General features: G+C 46.3%; 1 protein-coding gene across 1 annotated transcript; it reads right to left on the reverse strand.

The window, feature by feature from the left end:
• Positions 1 to 248: 248 nt before the first annotated feature.
• Positions 249 to 20,123, reverse strand: PTGER3 (prostaglandin E receptor 3). The gene is made up of 2 exons (XM_083510062.1): positions 17,280 to 20,123; positions 249 to 1,145 (listed from the first exon to the last, which is right to left on the reverse strand). Exons 1-2 carry the CDS (start codon positions 18,204 to 18,206, stop codon positions 861 to 863), a joined length of 1,212 nt encoding a protein of 403 aa, XP_083366188.1. The 5' UTR covers positions 18,207 to 20,123; the 3' UTR covers positions 249 to 860.
• Positions 20,124 to 22,062: the final 1,939 nt, after the last annotated feature.

The following is a 22,062-nucleotide window of genomic DNA, read 5'->3' on the forward strand; positions in this document are numbered from 1 at the left end:
GGAACCGCTATTTTATTTCTGCTTCTAATAGATTGAAGAAAAGCACTGCCTTTCCAGGGCCAAGAATCCTAATATAGAAGCAACAATTTTTTTCAGAGGCAATATACTGTAGTTTGAATATTAGGACAATGTGCTTTCTCCAGAACATAAATTCTTCACTGAGAGTAGACACATGGATTCTCTGCAGCAGCAAATAACAAGGGCAACTTGCACAAACAAGTGAAAATATACAACAGGTAACAAACTACCATTTGAAAAAGACCTTTAGTGTTTATTGAAAATGAGTAATTAGTGTGGTGACTCCATGCATTTGACAGGTCTCTTGCTACTTTCCCAACTTTAAGGAAAGGACACAAGCCATTAACACCCACACCATAGCATTTTTGATTCCTCAACTCCCACCCTATCCCTCACTTCTGGAATCAGCATGAAAAAGGATTATCCTCCCTTTTCAGTTAAATCGGTAAGTCAAAAAGAAGACTGGAAACAAATAAAATTTCTGACAATAATTTTAGAGTCAAACAAATGTCGAGTCTTCAATAACTTAATTGCCACTGAATATACAGTCAAAGTTCCGATTTTTAAATGGCAGGTTCTTCTCCCATGCAGTAGGAAAAATCCCTGCGATGTCTTTGGACGTACACAAAAAGCTGCACTCTTAGCTATGGATTTCAAAAGACAGGCAGGTTTCTTAGTTATATCATTATAAGTTAACAATTTCTGGCAGACACTGAAAATACTAGTCCATGGAATATATTATGTCCTTGCAATTCAGTTACAGAGGGAAACGGACAGAACTTGGATGCCCATATTCACAGTAAGGTGGCGGTGCAAGGAAAGTTGCTGGCATGCAACCTGCTTCACGGGGTGCGCCTGATTTTGTCTGACAACATGAAGTGCCGCCCTTTCCATCCCTCCTGGGAGCGGCAGGAGATGGCGCTTGCCAACTGGCAAAACTTTCGCAGCAGGATCTTCCTAAGCAGCAGGTAAACCCAGGGGTCCAAGATCTGATTCAGTGAGGCCAAGCGGATAGCGGTCAAGAAGAAATTGCACTCTGTCTGCAGTTCTGTGCTTCGGGTGGAGTTGCACGATTCTCTGCAATGATCCATAGAGGTGTGGTTGAACGTCACTTTCAGCATCATAATCTAAGGGAACAAGAGGGGAAATGAGAGACAGAGACAGAGTCAATGATTTAAAGACATTCTTCGACGTGGAACAATAGTCCATATTAAGGCAACTTGACGGCACTGCAGCCTATCAGATCAAAGACAGTCATGAGACCGTAGCACTACCTGCTTCAATTACCGTAGTTCTTACATGCCAATCCTCATTCCAGAAGGCTGCATTTATGGATGCCAAAATGTGACCTGGGCCATTTAATTTGATTTACGTCTCCCAAAGGAAGATAAGAGTTCGCCTCACAATTTCTAAGGCTTGAGGTAGACCTTGTTTTTTAAGAGAGTTGAAGGAGTTGTAATAGAGGCATTGCTGTGATAGAGGCACGCATGTCTCTTGTCCTATTGCCCTCTCAGTTGGATGCTCAGCTCTCTCTGTTTGAAGTTTTTGCAGGTTTTTTTTAGCACTGCAAAACCTGTAAACGTAAGGCAGCCATTTTGCATTTATAAGAATATTTGTATACCAGTATTCATTAAACAAACAAACAGAAATCAAAGCAGTTTATAACAGTCATACATATATACAATAAAAAAATGGGGAAATTAAAAATCTGGGATCATTCCCCCCCCCCATGAAATATGTATTCTTAATTGCTTGCATAAGCTTGAAAGTACAGAATTTTTTTCAGCAGGTGTTCACAGATCAAAACAGAAGGTGCCTACTGAGTCTATATTAGAAGAGCATTCCATAGGACTGAGCTGATGACACTAAGTTCACATCACCAACTTGGGGGATGACCTGTAGATGATGGCAATGATTGAGCTGAGATATAAGGGTATAAGATATGATGAGTCATGGACTGAGTGTGCACACCATTCCTCTATCACACTCCCTTCAACAAACACTCCAGCATGAATCAAAACAAGACTTCCTAGGGGGGTTTTTTGGTGAGCTGGCAGTCCTATCCTTGAAGTCAAGCTCAATTAATGAGCAACAACTATGTTGTATATCTGGGATTGTATCCAATAAGTTTTACTCTGAGCAGAACCAGTGAAATTAATGGGCCCAAAGTTGCCCAGGCCCATCAGTTTCAATGGGTCTACTTTGAGTAGGACTAACCTTGGACATAACCCCTGGAATTTTCCATCACTTCCAAATTAATAAGGGACAGAAGGAGGAACGAAAGCACCATTCTGTGCCTATGTTGTAAGTCCATTTCCCTCATGTAATAACCATAAAATGTTATCAGCATTTACAACAACTCTGCAATCCAACTCTTATTTTATACAACACAGACAAACATGGGGTACCTTCTGATGAAAGGCAAAGAGGTATTTATTTTTCCATGGATTAGTTGGCATTCTTTCTTCTATTTTCCCTTCACTAAGCTCTGCCTATAAAAACACAGCTGCCATATATTTTAGTGCCTTTTAAAAGGTACTTGATCAGTTTCACCCATTTTAAGGTCCACCGGGTTCTCTGGCAAAATATTTCCCCTACTTAAATGGTAAGAAATTAATCCAAAAGCCCATGTGGAGTATTCTAAAGTGCACCTGTGGTTCATTTACTATGCCCCAAACGTAGTATATTTTACAATGGCAATAATGAAAACCGAATTAGCATTTTAATGAACATAAAGGAAAATCAATTATATTGCCTGGGTTCACTAATTGGCTTGGCCATTCTGCAGAAAAGAAAGCATTTGGGCTGAAAATTCTGAATGGTACTTTTATTAAAAGGGCTCTTTAGAGACTCGACTGATATCACCCACATTATTTGGCTGTTCTGCTGCATATTATTCCCAGCGCATGGAGGAGGAGAGCAGGGCTGTACCCACCGCCATGACCCCACTGGCCCCCGTCCCAGTGCGAACCCATCGGAGGAAGGTCTGAAGAGGGGGAGGATGCTCTATATGTGTTAAGTTGTGGGTGAACATATCAGATGACACAGTGATTCTTCAAACAGCTCTTGTTTATTCACAGGCCAGAACAGAACTGAACTGAAGGGTTCAGCCAGCCTGCTTATATAGAGCTCCACTACAATGCAACAGTAGGAATAAACAACTATCTGACGGTTTAGAAGGCATCTGAAGGCAGCCCTGTTTAGGGAAGCTTTTGAATGACTGATGTTTTAATGTATTTTTAATCTGTTGGAAGCCACCCAGATGGGCAAGGTATAAGTAATTAATAATAATAATAATTTCTGCTGCTTTTTCCATCGCATTGCCATGCATACTGGGTCCCCCCAACACCATTTTTACACCCGAAAACCAGGAGCTTTCTGATGTATGGCAAGCCTACCAAACAGATGCCTGCGGGAAACCTGTAAGCAGGAGCTGTGCTCAAAAGCACTCTCTTCTCCTGTGGTTTCCATTGCTGCCTCCAAGCAGCGTTCGAAATTAGCAGGGCGCTAGGTGCATTTTGTGACTAAGAAATCCCTGATTGCAAACACTTCCAAAAGCACAGTACAGTGGTACCTTGGGTTAATAACTTAATCCGTTCCGGAGGTCCATTCTTAACCTGAAACTGTTCTTAACCTGAAGCACCACTTTAGCTAATGGGGCTTCCTGCTGCCGCCGCTGCCGTGCGATTTCTGTTCTCATCCTGAAGCAAAGTTCTTAACCTGAAGCACTATTTCTGGGTTAGCGGAGTCTGTAACCTGAAACGTCTGTAACCCGAGGTACCACTGTAGTGGTATTTGGCGCCTGGCTGAGACTCAAGATGAAATTTTAAAATGCTGCCGCTGGCCATTGCCTCTCTGCAGGGAACGCAGCTTATATGGCTTTCTACTGCAAATGCATACAGCTTTTTCACTCTGCTCAATCTCTAATCTCTTGCTTATATATAGAGGCAATATTAATATTGTTCTGTCTAAATAAAACCACCAGAAAGCATGTTCTTTTTAATATGTGTATGATGCATTTAATCAGAGCACACACACACACACACCACGTCCTGAAACCCTTCTTTAAAAAAAAGCATCACCTCCATTCTGAAGAAGCTTCAATGATTGATCAGAATTCCTGTGTTCCATTTCCAAAAGGCAAGATGATTTATACATCTCAGGAATGTAAAAATTTGAAGACTGTGTAGTATAAAAACTCAAAACCTTTAAAATCACTGTATGTTGCTTCTGCGTTTTGAGCAGACTAGTACCACTTGTTTTATGTTCTGCATAACATAGTTAACATACAATAGATTAGTCAGAGACAGACCATTTCTAAATGCGCCAACAATGTACATCTTAGATTAACAGAATATGCAGCAAGGGAAAGGGAAATAAACATAGCAAGAGATAATGTTGATATTAGATGCACTTGGGAATAGCAACAGACTTATTAATGTCTTATTATTTTTAGTAAATTGAGCTCAGGGGCAAGAGGCAGGAATAGAGACTGAGGTTGAGTAAATTTATTATAACTGGGTTGGCTTAATCGAATGAAGCTTTTAGGTCCACATGCATGTTGGTATTCCTGAGCTGAATCCAGGAAAGGTACAAAGTCCTTCTCCTCACTTTAGATGCTTATTGGAATTCTGTGACCAAGCAGTGCTCAGGTCAGGTGAATGAATTCAGTCTACTCTGAGAGAAGGAAAGCTTCTGTTCAATTACAGAGTACCTCCCCCTTTTAAATTTAAACAAGACAGGGTTTGTTTGTTTTTTACACATTATAAATCCGGTGCATGTGGTGCAAAAAATCTCAGGTTGAATCCGTGTCATTTGGAAAGGGGTGGGAAGAATAAGCGCAGCGAAATAACCAGAAGGGCTGCATATGGATATGTGTCAAGGTGGCAAAAAGGCAGCTATGGCAGCTTGCTCATCATGTGGATCATGCGGTTCAAGCAGTGACTACCACAAGTGAAGCATGAGTATATGCTCGTTCCAGTTTAAAGGAAGCTCTCTCTTTCCTATATTTTAAAAAGGTAAAGGTACCCCTGACCATTAGGTCCAGTTGCGAACGACTCTGGGGTTGTGAGCTCATCTCACTCTATAGGCCGAGGGAGCCGGCGTTTGTCCGCAGACAGCTTCCGGGTCATGTGGCCAGCATGACGAAGCCGCTTCTGGCGAACCAGAGCAGCTCACGGAAACGCCGTTTACCTTCCCGTCGGAGCGGTACCTATTTATCTATTTGCACTTTGACGTGCTAGGTGGGCAGGAGCTGGGACCGAGCAACGGGAGCTCACCCCGTCACGGGGATTCAAACCGCCGGCCTTCCAATCGGCAAGTCCTAGGCTCTGTGGTTTAGACCACAGCGCCACCCACACCCCTTCCTATATTTTACCAGTGCTCAATTTAGAGGGGGCACATTACCTTCTATGATGGCTTCCTTGGCTATTGCTTTCAGAAAGCTATGGGTGACATAATTTGGCTAGGACGTGTAGCTAGGCAGTGGTGTAGCTAGCCGCTCGGGTGCCCGGGGCGGTGCACACGCCCTGCAGCCGGGGGCAGAGCGAGCCAAGGCAGGGCGTGCTGTGTGGAGCTTCTCTGCAGCATCTCCCTCAGCTGTAGGGCGGCTGAGGCGGTGGACAGACACAAGCCCCACGCTGCTTGAAGGAGGAGAGCTGTCGAAGGCTACTAGCCATAAAGGCTGTGCTCTGCCTGCAAAGTTGGAGGCAGCAAACCTCTGGTTTCTGGAAATCACTCAAGGGGAGAGTGCTCCTGCAGTAGCGTAGGAAGGGGCGTGCGGTGGGTACGGGAGTTATTTTTTCAAAATCACAGATTTTTGCCATTTTGTCACCCCCCTCAGTGATGACACCCGGGGCGACCCGCACCCACCACCCACCCCTTCCTACGCCACAGGATTCAGGGGTAGGAAATCTCCTTAAAATCTTCCTTAAGTGCAAGCCCCAACCTGTTGCCTTTCTCAAGACTGTTCATTGGAACTGGAGTAACACAGCTAGGCCTCGTACGGATCCGAGAAGCAGCTATGCAAAAGCAACAGTCACGAGTGGACTCCTGTGTTTAGAAACAGAGTGGAGTCCTATCCTAGCACAGACATAAAGCAACAAGTCACACAAACTCTGCCCCATGTTAGTCTTAGATTTCTCTAGACTGGACACTTAGGCTCTCTGCAAATTTTATACCCCATCGAAACAAAAGGGATTTTAATCTCTTCCCCAATAATTTCAGTACTACAATTAATGGTACAGTGGTACCTCAGTTTAAGAACAGTCCAGTTTAAGAACGGGTTTACAAACTCCGCCAAACCGGAAATAGTGTCTTGGTTTCAGAACTTTACCTCGGTCTAAGAACAGAATCCGAACGCTGGAAGGGCACCAGCGGAGGGAGGCCTCATTAGGGAAAGCGCACCTTGGTTTAAGAATGGACTTAACGGATTACGTTCGTAAACCAAGGTACCACTGTACTTTGGTTTCCATTTCCCTAGTCTCCCTCCTTTCATCTCATGTTGAACCCCATTATGTGGCAATAACTCCTATTTATTCTCCTGGGTTGGGTTTGGCAAAAGCTTTCAAGAATCATGGTTTTTCAATCTGTGAACACATTAGATTCAGGTTTGATTGGGCATTAAAAATGGTTTTATAGGAAAAGAAATATGGGAAATAGAAAATGGTTGTTTCTATTCTAGAGCCTGAAGGCACTAGAGGAACAGGCAGGAGTGTGTCATTCGCTACTGTGCTAAGTTCAAGTTATTATGTGAATTTCCACTCATGAGACACCTGGGTTGCTTTTGTCACACTATCAGAAAAAGAGCTTTCTCTCTCTTTCTCTTTTGTTGTCTTGTTGATATTCACCTTGAAGAGCTTTCATCCAGCTGTTGGCTGAGTGTGGTTGTGACAAGCACAGAAAGCAACTGTTAACACAAAGGCCCAGTGAACAGCAATTATGAGCAATGAACAAAGGGTAATTAAAAATGAGGGAGTTTATCCACATTGCATCTGTTTGCATAACTCCCTCAGAGCTGCGAATTCACCGAAGCGTGTGTAAAGCAGGGGTCAGCAAACTTTTTCAGCAGGGGGCCGGTCCACTGTCCCTCAGACCTTGTGGGGGGCTGGACTATATTCTGAAGAAAAAAAATGAAGAAATTCCTATGCCCTACAAATAACCCAGAGATGCATTTTAAATACAAGCACACATTCTACCCATGTAAAAACACACTGATTCCCAGACTGTCCGCGGGCCAGATTGGGGCAGATCTGGCCCCTGGGCCTTAGTTTGCCTACCCATGGTGTAAAGCAATTTCCAGAATGGAAGAAAATAGTGACAGCAAAATTCAAAGCTGTGGGCCTAGAGCCCTGAACCCATAGGAAACCCCCTGTTGCTAGCTAGGGACAGGCAAAATGGCATTCCCCACACTTCAAAATGCCTTGCTGCATAATTCAGACACCAGTTCCTACATTCCCTAATTATACCCCTTCTTCCCCTGGCTTTGGTCATTTCACCCTGCCTGCATGGCAGGGCCATTGCAAGATGTATCTGACACATTCTCACTAAAGTCCAAGGACTTTTGATGGCCTCTGCATGCTTGAAGTCATGAAATCCCTCCATTGCCCTAAAGAGCTTCAAGACTATGGTTTCCAATCTCTCATTCAAATGTTCATACTGACACAGCATCTCAAAAGCATAGAATTGTAGAGTTGGAAGGGGACTGACATAGCTCAGTTGTACAGCATCCACTTTGCATTCTGAAGGTCGTAAGTTCACCCCCTGGCATCTCCACATAGTGCTAGGAGATTACCAATGAGAGCCCCCACTAATCAATGTAGAAAATCCTCAGCTAGGTGGAACGATGGTTTGACTCAGTATAAGTGAAATATACTCCGAGTCGCAAAGTGATTTCATGCTCTTTATTCAGCTCATAGTGGTGAGGAGGAATGAATGAATGTCCCCTCACAGTATCTGCTTTATATACATTATTTACACAATGGGCTGCACATGATTGGCTAATCCCGGAATTCTACTGTAAGCCAATCAGGTTGTGGATTCACTTATCTCTGGAGCATGATTGGGTGGTTCCTGCCAACCAATCATACTGCTGCGTTGTTCTAGGACCAATCAGACTGCTGCATTCTGAATCCTATTGTTCTAGGACCAATCAGACTGCTGCAATTTGGATCCTATTGTTCTAGGACCAATCAGACTGCTGCAGTTTGGATCCTATTCAATTCAGTACATAACACCCCTCCCCTCTAAGTTCCAGTCCTGCCCGGGAGGTCGCATTCATATTCCTTGAGGTACGTCGGCGGCCTACGTGTGCGTTGCGGCCTGTGGTGTTCCCTGGTCCGAGGTTCAGGTTCTGGCTCGTGTTCCAAGGATGCTGGCTGTGATGGGCCTGATTGGTCTGGTGCAACCGGCTCGCTCAGTCGTGGTTCTGGTTCCGGTGTCCTTTCGGCCTCACGGGTCCTCTCTGTATTTACTGATTCTGCCTCTCCTGCTGGCCCCTCCTGCTCTATGGGCCTCACTGCCCCGCTGTTCCCTTGGGACTCCTCTGGCCTGTTCTCCTCCTGGTTTTCTCCTGGGAATCGTCGCCGTATCTGGTCGCAGTGGCGGCGCCAGCATTGCCCCCCATCCGTTAGCACCTCGTACGACACGGGGCCAGTGACCCTGGTGACTGTGGCGGGTACCCAAGCTGGGCCTGCCCCAAAATTCTTTGCGTACACTGGGTCCTGGGCCTCGAAGGTTCGGGGGTTCCTGCCTTCCCCCACCACTACCTCATCCTGAGCTCTATCGGGGTGAAGGCGGTCCAATCTGATTGCAAGGCGCCGACCCATTAGTAGTTCAGCGGGGCTCCGGCCAGTCGTTGAGCTGGGGGTGCTGTGCTGTGCTAGAAGGAATGTGGCAAGGCGGTACTCCCAATCCCCTTGCGTCATGCGGCGAAGGGTGTCCTTGGTGGTCCGCACCATGCGTTCTGCTTGGCCATTGGTGGCAGGGTGGAATGGCGCCGAACGGATGTGGCGGATGGCGTTCTGCACCGTGAAGGTTTGGAATTCTCCTGATGTAAATGCAGTCCCATTGTCTGAGACGAGAGTGTCAGGGAGCCCGTGGGTTGCAAACAGCCTGCGTAGAACCCGGATGGCTGCGGACGTGGAAGTGGACGGTACCAGTGCGACTTCCAGCCATTTGGTGTAGGAGTCCACCACTATGAAGAATGTTTTCCCCTGAAAGGGGCCAGCGAAATCCACATGCAGGCGTGACCATGGTGCTCGGGCGGACTCCCAGGACTGGACTGGGGCCCTTGGGGGATCTGGGCGGGATTCTTGGCAGGCCTGGCAGTGTTTGACCCAGGCCTCTATCTCTCCATCGATCCCCGGCCACCACACATAACTCCTGGCAAGGGCCTTCATTCTTACTACCCCTGGATGTGTCTCGTGTAGGGCTGTGAGGACCCTTTTGCGGAGGGGCTGGGGAACAACGACTCTGCTTCCCCATAACAGGCACCCCTTGTGGGCCGACAGTTCATGTTTGCGGGTTGCGTAGCCGGCGAATTCTGGCCCGGGGCTGCTGCTGGGCCATCCCCTCCACACCCAGTCCAGGACCCGGGAGATGACCCTATCTTTCTTGGAATGGTGTGCAACTTCTTGTGCCTGAATGGGGCGGTCGGGAAGCAGCTCCAGGCTCATAACCTCTTGTGCAGGTGCTGGGTCAGGGCCTGTTTCCGGTAGTGGTAGCCTGCTGAGGGCGTCCACATGGCCCATCGCCTTCCCAGGTCGGTGAATCAGTGCATACTGGTAGCTGGCAAGGAAAATTGACCACCTGAGGACGCGAGGAGACAGCACTTGGGGGGTCTGCTTTTCAGGGGCAAACAAGCCAAGCAACGGCTTGTGGTCAGTCACCACGGTGAAGGGCCGCCCGTACAAGAAATCATGGAATTTTTTTACTCCCTTCACGATTGCAAGCCCCTCTTTGTCGATTTGCGAGTAGTTCCGCTCGGTTGCGTTGAGTGTCTGGGAAAAGTATGCCACCGGTACCTCTCTTCCATCTGGGAGTTGGTGCCCCAGGACAGCGCCAATGCCATAGGGTGAGGCGTCGCATGCTAGCACTACCGGCAGCCTCTCGTCGAAGTGTGCCAAGACCGAGTTTGAGACAAGCAAGTCCTTGACTGCCTGGAATGCGGCCTCCTGGCGCTGGCCCCACACCCAAGGGGCCCGCTTGTCCAGGAGTCTGTGTAGGGGCTCCGCTACTGCCGCCTTGTGGGGAAGGAAGGAATGGTAAAAGTTCAATAGTCCCAAGAAGGCCTGAAGTTCAGTCTTGCTCTTGGGCGCTGGGGCATCACAAATGGCCCGTACCTTGTCCCCAGTCGGGTGGACCCCTTCTGCGTCCACCATAAATCCCAGAAAGTCCACCTGAGGCACTCCTAGTAGACATTTTTCCCGCTTCACCTTGAGACCTGCCGTCTGGAAACGGTGCAGAACGGTGCGGAGGCGGTCCTCAAACTCCTCTGGTGTGGGCCCGGCAATCAACACATCATCGAAGAAGGGGGTGACGCCAGGAATCCCTTTAAGGAGAGAGTCCATTAGATTCTGGAATATGCCTGGTGCCACACTGACCCCGAATTGCAGCCGCTTTACCCTGAACGCTCCTCTGTGCGTCACAATCGTCTGTGCCTCTGCTGTGGCCTCATCTACTGGCAGCTGTTGATATGCTTGGGCCAAGTCCAGCTTGCCAAAAATTTTCGACCCAGCCAGGGTGGCAAGGACATGGCTGACCACTGGCACTGGGTATGCGTGGGCCGTGAGGGCCTTGTTTATGGTACATTTGTAGTCTGCGCAGATGCGGACCGAACCATTAGGCTTGACGGGTGTGACGATTGGGGCAGGCCTGAGTTTGGGACCCCCAGTAGGACACAGTTTCCTTAAGGTCCTTGCCGAGATTATGGATAGAGTTGAACCCGTGTCAAGCTCCATGCGGCATGGGGCCCCCTCTATCTGTACCTCTACATAAATTTTCTCTACGTTGGGGTGGGGCAACTGGTATACCTGGCAGTCCGTGACCTCCGTCGAGTTGCCTTGGTGCGTTGGGCCCCGGGACCTGGGGCTCTTGGATTGGTCATCTGATGCCTGGTGTCGGGTGGGCTGAGCCCGACACACCCGGGCGATGTGTCCCAATTTTCTGCACTGCCTGCACTCTGCGTTGCGGAAACGGCAGGTCCTCCTCTTGTGACTCTCCCCGCAGCTTGCGCAGTTTCCTCCTTCTCGTCGAGGCAGCTGTGGTCTGTGCGCTGCTTGAGTGCGCTGCTGTACTCGGTGCACCTCCTCTCTGTCGGATCCTGAGTCGTCGGTGAGGTCTTCGTGGTGGACCCTCGGTTGGGATGGCAGGCTCGGCTGTGCCTCTTGCGTCGACCTCTCGGCAGCTTCCGTTGCCAGGGCCTCCTCCAGAGCGACCTGGAACGTTAGGTCCTTCTTAGCGTAGAGGCGTCGTTGCAGCTTCTCATCCTTCAGGCCACCGACGAGGCGGTCACGAAGCATGTTCTCCAGCTCTGAGAAGTTGCAGAACCGGGCGGCTTGGCGGAGAGAGGTCACAAACCCAGTTATGGTTTCCCCAGGGGCTTGCCGCTTTGCGTAGAAGGCATTTCGACGAGCCACCACTGAGGGCTGCGGCGAAAAGTGCCCCTTCAGCTGTTCCATTATTGTTTTGTATGGAACAGTTGCGACGTCTTCAGGCGCAAGGAGAGCCCGGGCGACTTCAAACGTCTCCTCTCCGCAGACGCTGAAGAATATCGCCCTCTTCTTTGCGTCTTCTTCATCGGTGACCCCTTGGGCTTCTAGGAGGAAGGTGAAACGGGAGGCGTATGCTTCCCAGTCTCCAGATGCTGGATTGAATGGCGAGAAGCTGCTGTTGGCTGCCATTCTGAGTTCCTTGTGTCCCGGAGCTGAAGCCTGGATACACGGTGCGAGGCAGCGGTGCGGCAGGTGGCGGTGCTGCGGTGCTGTGTGTGGCAATCAGCTCAGCGGGATCCCACCTTCGTCGCCAGTGAAATATACTCCGAGTCGCAAAGTGATTTCATGCTCTTTATTCAGCTCATAGTGGTGAGGAGGAATGAATGAATGTCCCCTCACAGTATCTGCTTTATATACATTATTTACACAATGGGCTGCACATGATTGGCTAATCCCGGAATTCTACTGTAAGCCAATCAGGTTGTGGATTCACTTATCTCTGGAGCATGATTGGGTGGTTCCTGCCAACCAATCATACTGCTGCGTTGTTCTAGGACCAATCAGACTGCTGCATTCTGAATCCTATTGTTCTAGGACCAATCAGACTGCTGCAATTTGGATCCTATTGTTCTAGGACCAATCAGACTGCTGCAGTTTGGATCCTATTCAATTCAGTACATAACAATAAGCTTCCTATGGTTCCCAGAGCTTATGTTGAGAGAGAGAGATGCGCCTGTTCTGATGCTTTCTTGGTGCTAAATGATGTTGGAATTCTCACGTCCAGGAAAACAATAGTCGGGAATTATTATTATTTTTTAAATTATCCATTCCATATCTATTTGGCATTTTGTACACGACAGTTTATACAAAAAAATTCTATAGATGACAATCTATTCTCATCTACTATCACAGGAAGTTTATTGTACAGGGTGGACCATTGAGCTGATTGTACAAACTCATTTTTCTTACTCATATGTAGAGATTACTGTCTTTTTGTTATTCCATAGAAGATAATAATAATAATAATAATAATAATAATAATAATAATAATATATTATTTATACCCTGCTCATCTGGCTGAGTTTCCCCAGCCACTAAGATAAGGTTGAGATAGCCTTAGCAATTTGATTAAATCTCAGTTTCCTTTTTCTGTGAAATAAACCAAATGAACAGATCTTATAGACCACATAGAAGACAAGATAAATCAATGTTTTCCAACCAAGCTGTGGACTTCAGACAGTTTTTAGACTAGATTTTTTCCAATCTTATGCTGTATCTACTGTACAGGCAATATTGACAAAACAAAATAGACTGCATGCTTGGACATTTGCTAAACATTTGAAATAATATTTTGAAAATATTAATTAGTAACATGACATTTTGATCTATTATTATACGTAAGGGAGGTCAGATCTCTTTTAAATTAATTGTCATCATTCATCATGTTTCAGTAGTATTCATTTTCTGAAACTCATTTTTTTAATTTAAAATAAGCATGTTAATTATGTTAGAGCACCTTTTCATCCCCCCATACTGAAATTAAAGATGTGTTCTCTCTTCCAAAAGATTAACAAACATCTACAGTATTGCAATTTCTGGTCCTCCCTGTGATGGGTGAAGACATAGTTTTAACCAAGTAAAACCACAGCATCTGATACTTAGAACTATAATTGAGTCAAGGCCAAGTGAGCCAATACTTTAGCTATTTCTGTTTACCGGTCTATGAAGTTACACTTGATTCAGCAGATGGCAAACTGGGCCATCATATGATCGTGTTAGCTGGAGGAGAAAGAAGCACAGCACTGTAGACTAGGGGTCACCAACATTTTAGGGCCCAAGGGCTGGAGAAACATTCACTCCATGTCTTGATTGAGAGAGAAATTCTGGTTGTTAAATGTCTTTTTATATCCATGTAAATGCATTTCAAAATGTAATGATCTCATCCACATGGGGCTTCCTGGGTTATTTACTTACACATTCTTTGTGAATGGGTTACTGTTGACATTTATACCTTCTATATCTCATTTGTATCTGACCTCACTTTACAAAGTACTCATTCACCCAGGAATCTCTGAAGGCCACTCTAGAAGGGAGTTTAAATGCTCACTCTCTCCATTTAACTTGCTCCAGGTTGCTTTTAAAACTATGTAAATAGAATCTGTTTGGTATGGGGGCAGGGGTGTGAATCTGAATGTGGGTGGAAAACTAAGCCCTCTCCTTGTCTGCTGTGGTCTTGATGAAAATCTCTCCCTCTCAAGTTGGGAGTTTGCTTCTAATGCAAACAGCTTCTTTTAGAAGAGAGGTTTTCCTTAGGACTGCAATAGGGGAAGAAAGGGTTAAATCCTCCATTGCACAATTATCAGCCCCTCTTTAGCTGATGCTGTTTCCTGTTAAATGCACTGATGTATTTAATATGCAAGCCACAAGCTCTTGATTCATTCAGTCCCACTTCACAGGTGCCCAAAGGTACAATCTATTCTCTATTCTCAACAAAATTCTAACCTTTTTATGAGCTTCCTCCCAATGCAGTAACCACAAGATCTTCCTCACCCAGGAAATCCTTGGTAAATCCTGAGGAATCCTTTATCACCTCAGATGAGCAACGGCAAACTATCGCCACAATCAACTAGCGTCCTGGAAGCAGGCGCATAAAAGGATACCTCTCAGGGCTGTGCATATGTAGCGTTGCTGGATATTCACAACTGGTCTGCTCAGAAAGGGAAACAAAGGGCCACTCCCTACCATTCTCTTCCTTGACAAACATCTGGTTGCTGCAAGTGCCACTTGTCTGGGAGGCTTATGCGAGAGCAGTGTTTTGGGTAGCTCATCATTGCTCTCAGTTACAGCCCAATGATGATATACTCACCATTGCTCTTAATTACAGCCTAAAATGCATGCCCAGCTCTCTCTATAAGCTTTTGTGCACAATGATAATTTATTACTTATATCCCACCCATTTGACTGAGTTGCCCCAGCCGCTCTAGGAAAGGGAACCAGTGTAATGTAGCAATGAGAAAACCAGACTTCAATAAGGAAAACATGGCCTCACCCAAGCAGTTCACTGGGTGACCTTGGCTCCAGCACTCTCTCTTAACCCAGGGATGGGGAACCTGTGGCCTAAGCTCCCATCATCTCCATCCACTGACCATTCTGCCTGGGGGTTGATGTCCAACAAGACCTGAGATGACACAGGTTCCTGGTCTCCACCTAACCTCATTTATTTCTATTTACTTGTTTGTTTTCTTACATTGACATCCAACCTACTTTGCTACAGCAGCATTTTAAAGCTGAAGGGGAGAAAGAACCACGGCTGCATGTCACAGACAAGGCAGGACAGAGACATAAGAAATGCATGAAACTAAATGCAACATGCACTACTAGTTGCAAGTGGCAAGGGAATCGCAAGAGGGACATTTCGTTCTCCCTGCTCATCTAAACATCCCGCAACAGTTATTTTTCTTTTTCTCCTGTCATGGGTGGCAACAGCTTCTCTGGAGTTTCATAAGCAGAGGAAATTCAGTCCTCTCTTTGCATTGGACTAGTGAAACTGGGGGGTGGAACATGTTTAGCTTAACAGTGATGAAGTTTGCTGAGCTGTATAAATAAGGCCTAGGAAAAGACTTCAAAGATCAAACATCCCTTTTGCTAGATCAGCCTGATATGGAACTACAGCACAGTCAATCTAAACACGATTATGACAGACCCACATGTCAGGAGCAGGAAGTTCGCTACTGATTTCTAAGAGAGAGCACAACTTAAAATGATGCATGAGCAAGAAACCCATTTGCCTCAGCTGTTTTTCTCCTGGTGAGGCTGAGAGAACCCGAAAATAACCCCTGCTGGGGACAGAATGAAGAGCCAAGAATTAAGCAGCTTCTACTTGCTTATTTTTTGTCAAGTTTATAGCCTGCCTTTCCACCGAATGGTGCTCAACGTAGCTTAATGGCAAGAGCATGCAAAGTAAAATGCAAGAGAGCAATTAGAACCGCGAAAACAGAGTAGATAAAAGGTAAACCCCAATAAAGCTGACAGTTGCAGCAATTTTTACGAAAGGCTATGATGTAGCAAGTCCAAAGACCAGTCTGAACTGAAGGTCTGTGGTGTCTTGGTGGGACATGGCGACAGAACTGTTCAGTAACCCCCCCCCCCCACGCTTGGAGCTTTTAAATTGCTCCGCCCATCTTACATAGGGAAATAGCTGCATTTTGGCACATAAAACATGCGTTTTCTTTCTTTCTATCACAGAAAAGCATGGCAACTGGTTTGTGTCATCAACTGGTGCCCCACACGCTTCCCCAAGTTATTCTCTAATTTATTTTAAAAGGTTACAAGTCAACCTGGTACTCAAATATCAATCGGAGCTCTCATTTCTTATACTTGTGTGGCGTAAAATGTTGCAACCATTTCTAAAATAGCTAGAGTAAGTCCAGTAATTTTTATGCCTCGTCCTTTTTTAAAAGACAACAGGAAAATAAAGATGATTGCCGCTGTTTTTACAGAGTGCTGAAGGCAGTCCATAGCTCAGTGGCAGAACACATGTTCCGCATGCAGAAGGCACAGAGTTCAATCCCTGGCATTTCCAGTTAAAAAGGTACAGGTAGCAACTTGATGGGAGAGATCTTGGAGATCTGCCCACCAATACTGAGCTAGCTGAACAGCTGGTTTAAAGCAGCTTTGCTTCCTACTTCCCCATATGAGAGAAGCAGAGATGTTTCAGGTGTGTACAGCCACCCTACTTTAACTTCTGGTGAAAAACCTCTTCACACTGCTTCAAATGTTTGCAAAACCTGTTGGGCTGGAAGCACCAGAGCGGCAAAAGAAATGAGCAGAGGGCAGGAGGGACATGGGAAGCAAGCTCTCTCTCAACCCTTTCATCTTTCCTTAAAACTAGTGTTCAACTCTAGCCTGACGCAGCCAAGAGTGTGCACAACTCTTCAAAGAACATTTAAGACGTCTAAAGAAACTGGAAGGCAGGAAATAAGTTTTCCAAATAATATACCTGCACAAAGTGCTTAGCATAACATCAAATAATAGGCTCCCTTGCATTGCCAACTCCCTCTCTCCTGCTCACTCACTTTCTAGCATTATGATCTTAACAAGCGTGCATTCACACGAAAGCTTATACCAAGAAGAAACTTAGTTGATCTCTAAGGTGCTACTGGACATTTTTTTTATATATTTCGACTGCGTCAGACCAACACAGCTACCTACCTGTTTCTAGCATTGTGGCAAAATTTGGGAAGTTTTGCAGAAGTTATTTGCTGTCCTCATCAGAGGGCTAAAAGCAGAAGCTATGCTTTTTATTTTTGCTCATGACTTCTTTTTTGTGTGTTCAGGTATTCAAGCCCTCCAAATGGGCAATGCAAACTATAAAGTTTCTTGTTTATTTACGTTTGTCCAAAAAAGGAATGATTCACATATATTTTATTCTGAGCAGTTTTCTGTTTTTTTAAAAAAATATTTTTTTCCAAGGGGGTGGTGGGTAGCCAGCTATGCTACAGTAAAGTCCGCCACACACACACAAACACAAGAGACAGGTTGTCCACCTACCAAGAGCGGCGACCAGCAGGCAAAGAGGACACACATGATCCCCAGCAGCTGGATCAAGGTTTCCATGGTGATTCTGCCCCACTGCCTCCTGGACTGAGACGCGGAGTTTTTGGAGCGGCAGCGGCACACCAGGGCGACGATGGTGGCCAAGTTGCAGGCCACGGTGACGGCGAGCGAGAAGAGGCCCAGGAAGGCGAAGGTGGAGGCGAAGATGACGTTGCCCACGTGGGGACCCCCCTGATCCCGGGCGCTGATGAAGCACCACGTGCCGGGCCACTGGAGGGCGTAGCGCCCGACGCCCACCACGGGCAAGCAGGCGAAGGCCAGCACGGCCACCCAGACGCTGAGCAGGACGGCCTTGGTGACGCGCGTCTTCATGTGGGCCGAGTACCAGTGCGGCGCGCGGATGGCCAAGGTCCTCTCGACGGCCATGGCGCTGGCGATGAAGAGCGGGCACAGCCCGAAGACGGTCATGCTGAGGCCGAAGAAGGTGCACAGGCGCAGGGAAGGGTCCACCGCCCGCCAGTCGCGGCCGGCCCGGTAGACGGCGATGACGATGGGGCTGGTGAGGAGCTGCCCGGTCAGGTCGGTCAGGGCCAGGGAGCCGATGCAGAGCAGGAAGGACTTTTTGCGCGCGTTCTGCTTCTTGTGGTAGGCGCGGTACACCAGCAGCAGCGCCAGCCCGTTGCCCACCAGGCCCGTGGTCATCATGGTCAGGGCGAAGACCACCGACACCGAGCCGCACACCTCCGGGCTGGTGGCGTTGCCCTTCTCCCGGCCCGCCGCCGCCGCGGCGCTCAGCAGCGCCATGGGCGTGCAGTTGAAGCGCCCCTCGTAGGGCCCGTAGGAAGTCATGTTGCTGCTGGTCGGGAGGGCGGCGGCAGCGGCCGGGGCACCGGGACGGGGCGGGCAGCGGGGCAGGCCCATCCCATGATGGGGCGCCCGCGAGAAGGCAGCTGGGTGCGCGCGCTGGACGGCCACAAGCCAGACCGGCTAAAGAAGCAGAGCGAGCCGCGGCTGCCTTTTAAAGGCAGGCGCGGGGGGCGGAGCCCCGACGGCGGAGCGGCTCCATTGATCTGGGTCTGGCCGCGGGGCGGGGGCAGGCGGCCTTCCCGCAGCGCCGAAAGAGGGACGACATCCGCTTTCTTGCACCTGCCCGGTGCGGAAAGGGGGTCTTCCGTCTGCCAGCGAAACCGTTCAGCAGACCTGGTTTTGAACTCGAGGATGGATGTCAGGGAAGCCGCCGTCGGAAATCCCGTGGGTGATGCTCCCTCTGCCAACCCCGGTGCCCGTACCCGCCGCTTCGAGACTTACTAGGCTTGCCAAGCGCGGGTGCTCCGTCGAGGATTTCTCGCCCTTAGAAACTGCTCGGGACCGCTTAAGCTTAAGGTGCACTTCCGCGGCTCCTTTACACACCTAGCCGCAGTTCTGCCTCCATCGGAGAGTGGTTGGTCGAATCGCTCATGAAGCGCGGTTCCCAACCGCAGCTACAAAACAGGAAAATGAACTTGACAATCGCGGCGAATCCCAGGAAAAAAACCAAAAAAATCATATAGAAGTATAGAGAGGCGCTGATGCCATCTAGCGGGAAGCAACTCCCGTCCATTTCCTAGTCACCCAAGATAGCGGCACGTGCGGATTTAGGGGTTTATTCCATGTAAATAGCGGGTAGGCGCCCGGCTCCCAACGTGCTGAATTTTTATAGTTGCGAAAAGCGTCAGTGGTCCAAGGAAACGCAATATGCTGCAGACACCGCTATGTCACTTGAATGAACAGCGCGATCTGGGATTTCAGAGTTGCGTTCACTTACAAGACGTCTAGCGTTTTGCAGAGGACATATTTGAAGGCATACACATAATAAAAAGGGCCTATGCCGCTTTCAGTTTTGGCAGCTAGAGAGACACAACGTTTATTTCTCGCCAGTTACTATTTGACCCATATTCTCATGCTAGATTAACTTTATTGGTAACTCAAATGTGAAGATAGGCAGCCTTGTGTTTGTAGAACCAATGGGTTGAATGTGGGATATGTACATTAGATCACCTGATAAGCTCAAATGCAATGCTTTTGTCATTTCCTACTTTACAATCTGAACATCAGTTACTGGTGAGTGCCAGATGACAGTGCTGTATCTTCAATCACATCACTTGTTGACATCCCTTTATGGACCATCTGCTTCGAGTCCTGCAGCAGCTTCCAGATTGTTGGAGGGTATTGGTGGATCCTTACAAAAAGCCAAACTCTTGTTTACAAGTGCTTAATGTATCTATGTACAGTGAGGGGGGAAAGTATTTGATCCCCTTCTAAATTTGCCCGTTTGCCCTGACGAAGAAATGACCAGTTGAAGTACAGGAACTTAGGGAGGTGTGGAACAGGGGATTTGAATACAGCCTAAACAATGGGAAATTGATTTAGAATATAAACAAGAGTGTTTATTTAGATTTGAAACCAAGTTCGATCCAGCAAAAACACTATTTTTGGTATAGGAAGCCACAGGTCAATGCAGACAGATGTTGGAGGTGTAATGTTGAAAATGCCTCCTTTAAGCGTATGGTGTGGTCCAGTGATATTTACTTTTTGGTCTGAAGTTGTGTTGTGTGTATCAGTTTTGTAGTGGTGAAATCTTTTATGTACTACAATTTTTCTTTTTGTAGTATGGGGATTAATGGCAGGACAACAAAAGTGGATTTTGTGAGTCCTTATGTTTGCTAAGATGCTTTGAGACCTGATGGATAAATACCCACGCAATGGTCTGAAGACCTCACTGCTTTGGCTATATTTGAACATATTTCATATAGACATGAGTTTTTTGAGGATACATGGTTGAATATCTGGAAGGCTTATAAAGGATGAGTCTTTTAAAAGAGGCCCCGTGGAACATGTGTACTCTATCCATGGGGCCCCTTTTAAAGGCTCACCCTGTATTATATATACTATGCTTTTAAAAGGTTTATTTTATTCTTCTGAGCATTTGAGTATGTGTAATTGGAATTGCTGTTGTTCTGGATTTACTATTTATGGTTTCTGTTTTTTATTTTTTTTGTTTTATGTGAGCAGTTTTGTAAGCTTCGCAACACCTGAGCCACACAGGATACGAATTGCAAGTAAAATAAAAAGCATTACCCAAATGCTAACATTCTGCTTCTTATTGAAAAGAGCAAATGGTTTCGAGCAGGAATAAAAGAGCTACCTCAACCTTTTGCTGTTTTGCCTTTACTAACACCCTGATTTTTGTATTGGGGGGGGGGGGAACCATCCATTTTAATGTATGAGGATTACACCATTGGCACAGAAGTATATGCTATCAGTACAACAACTGCACCATCTAGTGATCTGTTGGATATGACTGTGGTTAATTAACTTTTTTGAACCCACTTGACAGTTAGTAAACTCATACATGAGAAGCTGCATGATCTTGTTAAAATTGAAACAGTTTTAAGGAATTCAAATGCCAGGGTCCCAATATAGCTATCAAATTAAAATGAGCAAACAATACCGGTTATATTATTTAAAAAATATTTTATCTCAGCTTAACTTTACACCAGCTTCAGAGGTATATGTAAAATACTGCTCTCATGGCTTCACTGAATGATGCTTTAAATAGATCCTACCATTTCAAAGAAAAGGTTGGAAAAACTGTTAGCATCCACATCAATACAAGAGAAAATACAAACTGCTTCTCTCCAGTGGAAAAAAACCCTGGAAATTTCTAAGGATTTTGCTTTCCAGAATAGGGCGGGGGCTGTAAAACACAAATTTCAAGATTTAACTTAGGCTACCTTGGCTAATCTTGTTGCAGCCAAACTTCAGGAACCATTTTGCTTTTCCATTCCCTGCCTGGTGACAAGAGTAGTGGGCTAAAACTACTTTTAAAGTGGCTGTGGACCTTACAAAAGAAGTTCCCACAAGCTGAATTCATTAGTGACTGAATCTCTGGATACTGATACTTCTTTACAATGTCCAAAGCTGCCGTTATTACATACCAATACAATTGGTATGTAATAGTGATATTTATCAGCGAAGTCATATCTGTGTAAGACTTGACATCTGCCATGATTTTAAAAAACAAGATTTTTATAACTGTAAATGAGGAAAAGATAAAATTACAGCAGAAACCACCTATCACTTTTAACATACACTATCCATAAAATCCAATTGGAAGCTTAAATTTATAGAAGGGTTAAAAAGCTACCTTAGGAAACATCTATAACGATAAGCTGTAAAAACTGTCTGAGGAATCTTCCTTATTCCAGTAACACCAACGCTGCCCTGGAGGGCAACTGTCCCCGCAGGGAAATTAAGTGATACATTTCTATTGCTCAGCTGCTTTTCTGTTACTGGAAACATCCCATTTCATTTCATGGTGGTGCTTTAAAAAGACCCAATAATTCATAGATACTTATCAATGGTATCTACATACTGTCAACATTCTCTCCCAAATAGCAATAAAATAATTCTGAGTAGCAAGTCAATGCCAAAAGTCAGCACATAAACTTTATGCAAGCAGTACTGAACTAGGCACTTGAGAGACAAGTTACTCTTTAGTATAAGTATAAATATGAATGCATATTCATAAAAACATTAAACCAAACAAGATTTTGCAAGCTTTTTAAACTCTCCCAACCTACTTGTCACCCTCTTCAGATTAAAAAAAAATACTTCACCAGAATTTCATCTTTGTGAGCAGGAATAAAACAGCTACCTCACCTTTTGCTGTTTTGCCTTTACCAACAGAGGAGAGGGTAATAATTCCCACCTCAGTTTCCCTAGCACAGATTGATGC

This window comes from Podarcis liolepis (assembly GCF_965112155.1).
Source record: "Podarcis liolepis genome assembly, chromosome: 6".
Lineage (NCBI taxonomy): Eukaryota > Metazoa > Chordata > Lepidosauria > Squamata > Lacertidae > Podarcis > Podarcis liolepis.

What these genes read in the sequence shown, in the direction of transcription:
- PTGER3 (XM_083510062.1), bottom strand. Translation starts at nt 18,206, where the DNA reads ATGGGCCTGCCCCGCTGCCCGCCCCGTCCCGGTGCCCCGGCCGCTGCC. An exon ending in CCTGCTGGTCGCCGCTCTTG is followed by an intron (nt 1,146 to 17,279) that starts GTAGGTGGACAA and finishes TTGTTCCCTTAG; the next exon opens with ATTATGATGCTGAAAGTGAC.